Source organism: Macadamia integrifolia, chromosome 11 (assembly GCF_013358625.1).
Source record: "Macadamia integrifolia cultivar HAES 741 chromosome 11, SCU_Mint_v3, whole genome shotgun sequence".
Taxonomy (NCBI): Eukaryota; Viridiplantae; Streptophyta; class Magnoliopsida; order Proteales; family Proteaceae; genus Macadamia; species Macadamia integrifolia.
The window spans coordinates 15,818,871-15,828,144 of record NC_056567.1 but is presented as its reverse complement, the minus strand read 5'-3'; the positions used below and the strand labels follow the sequence as shown (position 1 = coordinate 15,828,144).

General features: G+C 38.5%; 1 protein-coding gene and 1 pseudogene across 2 annotated transcripts; one reads left to right on the top strand and one right to left on the bottom strand.

Moving 5' to 3' along the window:
* Nucleotides 1–2,893: 2,893 nt before the first annotated feature.
* Nucleotides 2,894–4,751, bottom strand: LOC122092935 (annotated as a pseudogene).
* LOC122093218 (protein LTV1 homolog) lies at nucleotides 4,607–8,873 on the top strand. 2 transcript variants are annotated; one of them, XM_042663501.1, is made up of 4 exons: nucleotides 4,607–4,727; nucleotides 6,194–6,752; nucleotides 6,856–7,287; nucleotides 8,205–8,873. In XM_042663501.1, exons 2-4 carry the CDS (start codon nucleotides 6,252–6,254, stop codon nucleotides 8,856–8,858), a joined length of 1,587 nt encoding a protein of 528 aa, XP_042519435.1. In that variant the 5' UTR covers nucleotides 4,607–4,727; nucleotides 6,194–6,251; the 3' UTR covers nucleotides 8,859–8,873. The 2 variants fall into 2 exon arrangements, with proteins under 2 accessions (XP_042519435.1, XP_042519436.1); XM_042663502.1 differs by lacking the exon at nucleotides 4,607–4,727 and having other exon boundaries at nucleotides 6,192–6,752.
* Nucleotides 8,874–9,274: the final 401 nt, after the last annotated feature.

The window sequence follows — 9,274 nt, the reverse complement described above, 5'->3', positions numbered from 1 at the left end:
TTGCTGTTGATTTTGATTTACAGGTGAGGCAATGTGGACTAAGGGGTATGGACTTGCGTTGTATGTGAGGGAGGGCCGGAGTCCAGAACCATGTTGCAGTTTTTTGTGTAGAATGTAAACTATTGGTGTGGGGTCCTAGGAGGTCAAGGGACCGCACAACTTCATTTTGCAAGAAACATTCCCCTCTACTCGGTATCAGGAATGGGATCAGTAAGGCAGACATCAATCTGATACCAATCTGGATTGGATTGAAATACCCCTGTTTTAAATTAGAAAACCATTTTCTGCCAAGAATCTGGATCGATCAAGGCCAATTCTAATCTGATAGATTCCTCAAGCCATACCCCTATCTCCCTCTCCCATCTGTTGTAACATATCTCCTTTGTAGTGTAATTTATGTGTAGGACCAGTTTCACTTAATCTCTTGTAGCCTATCTCCTTTGTGATGTAATGGATGTTCTCCCTCGCCCTCTCTTGTGACATAGTTCCTTTGTAGTGTAATTTATGTGTCGGACAGTTTCACTCATCTCTTGTAACCTATCTCCTTTGTAATGTAATGGATGCGTAGGATTAGTATACACTGTACATGTTACAAGCATGATGGAAAGATTTTCCCATTACAAATATGAAATAACTCTCTGATATGAACTGATACGGTCGATTTGAAACCCAATCTACCAAGGCCAATATGGGTACCAAGACCAAAGTCGATAGAGCGTAGGGTTGGTAAATGTTTTTTGGAATACAAGTCTTCCCCTAAATTTGGAGTTGTGTTTGAGATGCGGCTAAATTTTTGTGAAAAGTGGAAAATTGACTAACTTAAAAATAAAAGAAAAAGATAAAAAGTTCTCTGAGCTGCTGGGGTAGGGTACTCTAAGGTGCCGTTTGATAACACTCTGGGAGAATGTTTCTGGTGTTCTTCTATTCTGCGGGAATGCAAATAGAACAGAAATATGTTTGGCACGTCCGGTTCATTTTTGTATTCCCCCGGAATGAACCAATGAAAAAGAATGAGTAAAGAATACATTGCAAGAGTACCAAAAAGTTGCTTTTCTATTCTTTTAGAAACTTAAAAGAACACAATTATTCAAAACCCCCAATCCCTTTTCTCCATCTCACGATTAAAAACCCCCAATCCCTTTTCTAATGTCCTAAGGAAAACCTATTGCAGGTTTTCACTCTCTCGATCGCCGCTGCCCTCTCTCTCGGTCGCCGCTGCCCTCTCTCTCGATCGCCGCTGCCCTCTCTCTCGGTCGCCGCTGCCCTCTCTCTCCTTCGCCGCTGCCCTCTCTCTCTTCGCCGCTTCCCTGCAAATGAAATCTTTGAGCATAAGTGATTTTATTGTGTTAGCTACTTTCAGCAAATAAAATCTTTGAGCATAAGTGATTTTATTGTGTTAGCTTTGAGCATAAGTGATTTTGGAGGGTTAGAGCAGAGATTCGATAGAAATTTACTACTGTTCTGATTACCTAAAAAAAAATAAAGAAGAAAGAAGAAGAAGAAGAAAAAAGAAAATAGAGGAATGTGAACCTAATGCCCTTGCTGTGGTTGCTTTAAATTTTAACAGAAAAAGTCGGAATCGCCATTATCGAAGTTGATTGCGTCGCTGAAAGGGTCCTAGTGGAAGCTAAGCCTCTCCTTCGATCTTCCCTTCACTTGCCTTCGAATCTCTGCTCTAACCCTCCAAAATAAACTCCTGAACATTCTCTTCCCGGAATCAAGCACAAACATTAGATCACAATAACCCCCATACCAATCGCCATTTTCCTAAACCAAACCAAACCAAACACACAGAAACAAAAGAAGAAATAGGGAGATAGATAGAGAAAGAGAAACCTCAGAAAGCAGAAGCAAAGCGAGAAGGTTCGTAAGAAAGAAGGATTGGATGGGTAAAGAGAAGCATCGGGTATGGGTTAGCTGATTATATAATCACACGTATATTTATCTCCATATCTATCTCCCGAGTTTGATTGTGGTAATAAGTAATGACTGTAATGAATCGAATTTCCATGCCCTCTTCTACAACCTTGATACCTGTATTCTCAAAGAACATTAAGAAATTAGGAAACAAGGGTCGAAAAATCCCATATGAATATAAGAATTTCCGGTTAAGCATAAGCTGTGCCAACCTAATCTAGTAAAATCTGGAAAAGTGAATCTGATTCAAGGGTGATTACGGGTTCCAGGTTTGAAGATTCAGAATTATTTGCGGCTATGGGCGCCGGCTTTTCAAGCCGAAGCAGCCACTTTCGTTTGTTTGTTCTGTTTTACAACTTGAAGGAACAAATACACCTCAAAAACCCAAAACCCTCTCAAACATAAATCCTCTCCAACTTTTTTTTTTTTTTTTTTTTTTTGATAGGTAGGGAGGGAAGTAGGTAACAGCTAGGAGACTCGAACTCGAGACCTCCTAGTGAGCATGGGTTTTATACACACCACAGCTCACCAACTGCACTAAGCAGTTGTTGTTTTTTTGATAGGTAGGGAGGGAAGTAGGTAACAGCTAGGAGACTCGAACTCGAGACCTCCTAGTGAGCATGGGTTTTATACACACCACAGCTCACCAACTGCACTAAGCAGTTGTTGTTAATCCTCTCCAACTTTGGCCGTTAGTCTCTCTGGCAAACCTCGTCTTCTTCCCAGCCGCTCTTGTATGGAAGTCGATCGCAGGTGAAGGTCGACTCTACGGCAGGTGAGTGTTCGACTCTCTCTCTCTCTCTCTGACCTTCTGCCTTCATCCCTCGCAAGGAAACCTAACAAGGTCGAGATGCTACCTCCTTCATCACATCTCTCTCTCTTTCGTTTGTCAGTCGTTCTTGCTTCTCCATCTTTTTCTTCTTCTTCTTCGAAGGAGAACCATCAAAACACCTGCACGCTGCTCCTTCTCTCTAATTTATACTGCGAAATCCTAGGGTGGGAAATCGTTGTTGATTTCTGTGATAATTTTGATACATGTAAGAAATAAACCCTAGATAGCCAAAATCAAAGCAACCACCTTCACGCATGGTTTAAAGTATCTCCGATATCGATACGATACCCTCCGATACGTATCTTAAATTTAATTGACCGATACGATATATACCGATACGATACATAAAATTTTTAAAATCTTTTCATATCAATATATATCCTACGACACATATCGATATGCATCAATACACCACTGATACACATCGATACGATACGTATGCACCAATACGACTCTATGGAAAATATAAAATCGAGGTGAAATGTACGTTTCGGTATGTATCTATCGGTACGTATCGGTGAGTATCGGTATATACTGATACAATGCGCTACGGTCATATAATGGCCAAGATGGGTAATTTTTCAGAAAACACAATTTTTTGAGGGGTTTTTGTTCCAAAGTTGTTGCTAGCCATATTTCTCTCAAACTAAAGTAGAAATCAATGTTGGAAACAAGGATTTTACATTTATGGGACAACTACAAATCTTGAATTCTTAGTGTGATACCCTCAATTTAGTGTTTATGCATAATACACGTTATCAATAGCTTTTTGTTTACAAATTCTTTATGCAAAAGTGTTTAAAAAAATGTTTTCTATCCATTTATGTGTATCTTTAGCGTATCTTAGTGTATATCCGATACGATACGATACATTCCGATACGTATCTTAATTTTGGACGACCGATACGGCGACCGATACCGATACTTTAATCCTTGAGTCGCCATCCATTTTTTCATGGAAAAATATCACACCTAAGATTGGAACACTGGGCAAGTAGGCTGTACTAATGACATTGCTAAAGGTTGAAGACACCTCAAATATTAAACCCAGTGCAACAACAGTAAAAACTTGCCATGCCACAGCAGTCCGAACTAAGATCATTGCATGAGTTGCCATTCCAATTTGCTCCATCTCTCCCTTTAGACTCCACCATTCCCCGCTAGCGAAAAGGCCCACCAAGCAAACACATGTTGCCGCTATTGCTGGGTATATTTGCATCTCCAGTATCACAGAAAATGTTATTTTTCAGAACATTCTCAAATGAAAGTTGGGTAAGTGAAAGTAATAGGGAGAACAGGGCAGATGCACCTATGGTGCATAAAATTTCGATTGCATTGTGTACCTTTGTAACTCCTGTTGTTCCATTGGACTCAGGATGGAGAGCAAGGAGTGAGGCAGAGATGGTGAGAAGGACTACTGAATTAAGCAAAACAGGAGTGAACTTAAGGGAGTTGATGAAATAGGAGAGTAGTGCATTAAAATCCAATTGGGTTGCCCAAACAAGATAATATGTAGGGGCAGGGAGATATACCAACCCATATGCGTACATCCCCATATGCGTACATCAAGTTATCACCAGCACTGAATATACCAAAGAAAGTGAAAAGGAGTACAATGGTGATGATAGAGGATAACTTCATTGTTGGAAGTATTGATATGGTTTGGGATAGAAGGTTTATAGTATAAGTAGATTAGAAGGGGAAGGACAAATGGAAAGCCTCCAGTTACAACTATTGTTTGCATCCTCTTACTATTTCCACCTTTGTTATAGTAGAGTCTCCCTGCAAGAGTTGCAATGGATTGGCCTGAGAGAACAAAGAGTATGTAAAGTGCCATTAAGAGCCACCACTTATAGCCTCTTTCTGGTGTAGGAAGTGGGGGTTGGGTGATGGCAGCTTCATCTTTAGCCAGGTTTGATTCCTGCGCTTCTGAATCATTAAGAAAACAGACAAAGGAAGGATTATTACAACACAGAAGGTGAATCCCTACATCTACAAACATTTCTATTTTAGCATAAACAAATCACCTTTGTGTTTCAGATGCATCTTAAGGCTTGTTTTCTACATGTTTTAATGTAGCTTTTCTAATATAATATTCATGTTTCCTAAGACTCCCTGCAGCCTTCACCATTTATTGATAGAAAAAAATGAAATATCAGTTTCTTCATCTTAATTTCTTACAGATTTTTCTGCAAATAAAATTCATAATGGGATGCCTCATAATCAAACTACATAAAGTGAGTTCTTATTGGAATAGATTTGAAAAGAGAAACAGACCATTTAATTGTGATAAACCTCCAACATCATATAAAAGATAGAGCTTTCAAGAGTGTGGCTTTCCATCCATAATGAGTTACTCTTTGTATGGAAAAACAGCCGAGACCCATTCTTGTCCAAGTCTATGAAGTGGTTGTTAGTTATTCTAATATGACAATAAAGGATTCTTGCGGTACCACATAAAGCATATATGACATGAATTGATTCAACAGAATAGGGAAAGCCATAAATAAACTTATGAATGACCTGGAGTTGCAGTTCTTGAGCTCCTCCCATGGAGAAAAAGAAGAAGAGAATAAAACAAGTAGATATCTATTTACGCACAATGGCTTCTACCAATTAAGCAAGTGGAGTGCAAGCCCAGAAAACAGAGGAAACATGAATTTGTAGTTTGCAATTGTGGTCTTAGAATTGCAGCCCATTTAAGAACAATTCCTACTTTCCTAGCCAGCCAAACTAGACCGGCTTAGTGATTTCTCAATCATTTTCAGTAGGAGAATGAGATCACCACAGGACCATCATAGGAACCAAGAACACAAAAAAAAAATGCTATGTGCACATCCTCATAACAGATTGTTGTGCACACACTCACAAACCATCCTGAAAGCAAAACACTGTTTCATATTAATTTTGGTTAAGTGTGAGCATAATGGCATGTTCATAATTATTTGTTTTAGTGCTAAGAAGTGGTTTTGTATAGTGTGCGCCAAACACTGTTGTTCTTTTCCTGTTCTAAGGACACTTCTGGAACAATTTTGCCAAACATTGTTTCTATTCCACTAGACTGTTCTCACAGCATGGAATCGAAAAAGAGCACTTATGGGAAAAGAATATTCTCTAGGAATAGAAGTGTTATCAAACGGCACCTAAGAAATGTAGATGCATAATTCTTGAATTAATCCTATCGTCAATTTTTGCCATTGTTTTCTCCTAACAAATTTTGAATTTGACAAAACGAAACTAACGGCAAATTTTTTTTTCCCACTTGATTTCACTTACAAGAATGTTACTTGAAACAAAAATAACCTAATTGGTTAAAAAAAATTTCAAATAACCTGAAAACACTCTGACTTAGTTGTATCATTGTGTGTGTAGGGGGTTCTACTTGGGCTTTTGTTTTATTTCCTCATTCTGATATATGAATACTACTATGCCTGCCTTTGATAGGTTGGGTTCGTCTCCCGTTTTATCTGTCAAGTACCAACATTAACATTCTGACAAGAGAATGGGGAAGAAGAAGTTCATCGATAAGAAAAAATCTGCTACTTTTCAGCTACTTGCAAGGGACTCATCCAGTCCCAGTTATGATGGTGATCCCTCTGGAGACAGAGTTTTCGTTAGGGTTGATGATAATCCATACTCGGTTAATGGATTCTTTGACGAAGATGTCCATGACGTTGGAGGCACTGCTCATTCTGGTTATTCCCTCAAAACTGATGTCACAAATGATCCGAACTCCATTTTTGCCGATGCTTCTGGTGACGGTGACGATGAAGATGATGCTGACTATGACAGATTTGAGATCCATGGAAACCAAAATCAAAGTCTGGTGACTGGTGCAGGGCCACTACCAGATCATGCGAGGAGAGAAATTTTGGAGCTTGGATTTCCTGACGACGGTTATAACTATCTTGCTCATCTTCGGGAGATTAAGAACACTGGAGGTGGTTCTGCCTTTTACCATAACAGTAAAGCGAAGCTTGATCAGCTCCCACTTGATGTGAAGGTGAGTAAAATTGCATTACTGTGAATAAAGATTGGTCCTTTTATGTCTTCAATCGTAAGAGTTAATATAATATATTTTTTTAATGTGTTATTCTGTTATTCAGGCTTATGATGCTTCGAAGGTACGCATGCCTCGTTCACTTGCCAATGATGATGCAAATGAGAATTCCATGTACACTACTGCAGCGAAGACTGTGGGTTTAAAGATTCAGAAGGCTGTTGATCCTGAAGTTGCAGCTTTACTTGACGACGGTGATTTGTCTCGGTTTGGCTCAGATGTGGAGGACTTGGAAGAAGATTTTGTTGTTCGTGCAAACGTTCCTGAAGAAAAGGAAGATGTTCTGGATAAGAATATCAATTCATTTGACCGATCCAGGGTAACTGGACAAGAAGTCAGCAAGCATGCTATTTGCTATGCTGAACAACAGGGATCTCATTTGCTTGGCTGTGATGCATCAAGAAGCCATGAAGCAGAGCAAGAGATTGTTACTGAGCAGCCAAGGTTTCGTCGAATTTTGGATGAGCAATTTGATATGGTGAGAAAATTTTCCACCTATTCTTTTCCGTTGGTCCTTTATTCACTTAAAGTTTTGAAGTTCCAAATAAAATTTTAAGTCCATTTAAAATTTCTACGCCATTCAAGAATGCAAATTATATGAGCTTTAGTTGCAGGAACCTCCTTACGTGGTCCAAGGTTCCACACTAACATCAAAGTCCTGTTCCTTTGTACCTTCACTAACTCCCTTGATGACTGCTACCTTGATTTCACCAGCTGCTTCACAAAACGGTCTCTGCATCATGAATTTTAATTTTTGCTGTGATTACATTGTTTGATTTTTTGGGCAAATTGACATTTTTGGATGTATATGTGCCTATGGGGAAACTTCCCAAAGTTATTCCACAAGTTTCTCGTCTTCATTTCTGATTGTAAGCATTTGGCTTTAATCATTTCCTGTCTTATCCATTTAAAGGGGTGCCAACTTTGCATGGTTGATGGTTGATTTATGTTAAACCCATGCCTACACTTCTTTATTCTCCCATTAATAACTTGAGATCATGAATTCAGTTACACATCTTTTCTGTGAATACGTCTTGTTGAGGCTTAATTTCCATGCAACACATCTTTTCTGTGAATACGTCTTGTTGAGGCTTAATTTCCATGCATTATTAACTATTCATTGACCTGGGTGATTTTTTGGTCTTGGTTTAAGTTGTCATCTGAATACGATTATATGAACAGAAAATTTTCATTGTGTTTTATTGTTAGATTCTCATATGTTCCTTAATCCAAAATTTATGATGAGTCCACTGTGCGAATAATCTTGGATGTTAAAATTAGGACCTCAGTATTCTGTTTGTGATTTGAATGTTAAAGTAATGCATGTTTTCTATTTTTTTCTCTTGTGGCATTTTATATGTTTCCGTCATTTACAACCTTTTGTTTGTATTGCAGCTCACACTTCAGGAATATGGTACAGACTGTGATTATGATTATGATAATGATGGTTCCATAGTTGCAGAAGGTGATACCCTTGCAGACAAGCTTAATCATGTCCTTAAAGATCATGTTGTGGATGAGTTGGATCTTGTTGACAAATACAAAGTTCCTGCTGATTTCTTGCACCAAAGTGGTGGTCCAGACAGTAAAGAACTCGTAGACTCTGCTGCTGATGTGATCCGCCGGTGTGCAGAGTATGCTGAGATGTACAATGAAAACAAAGATAATGAGGATGTGATGGTTCTAGAGGAAAGTAGTGAAGAATCTGAGGTGTGGGACTGTGAAACTATTGTTTCAACATACTCAAATCTTGATAACCACCCTGGGAAAATTGAAGCTCCAGAGTATGGTAGAAAGAAGAAACTGGCTGAAACTGTCTCTAAAGCTGCTGCCAGCGAGCATGTTATTTCTCTTCGTGGAAAGGAGAGGCTTCCAGTTGAATTTTTACCTCACAGTAGAAAAGTTGTTGCGGAGAAGGTGACGAAAGCACCAATCACAAAACCTGAGATACCGAAGAGGAGACCTCATGGCCAAGAGTCAAAGGAAGAAAAGAAAGGAAGGAAGGTAAGTGCTTCCTGCTTGTTTCAACTTTTCTTAAGTTATGCCTGATTCTTCCCTTTTTTTCCTCGAGTTTTTTTCTTCCAAAGCTTATAAACAGAACAATTAGGGGCCGTTTGATAACACTTCTATTCCTGGAGAGTGTTCTTTTACAGAAGTGTTATTTTTGATTCCATGCTGTGAGGACACTCTGGTGGAATAGAAACAACGTTTGGTAAAACTATTCCAAAAATGTCCTTAGAACAGGAAAAGAACAGAAACAACGTTTGATAGACACTTTATATAAATTCACTTTTGAACAATAAAATCAATAATTACATACATGCTATTATGGTCAAATTTAACTTAAATAAGGAAATAATTTGTTTATGAAATTATCTTTTAAAATACTATTACTTAAAGGAAATAATAAAATAGAAGCATAAAGAGTTTCCACATTTATCTTAATAAAAAAGAAACAGTTTACT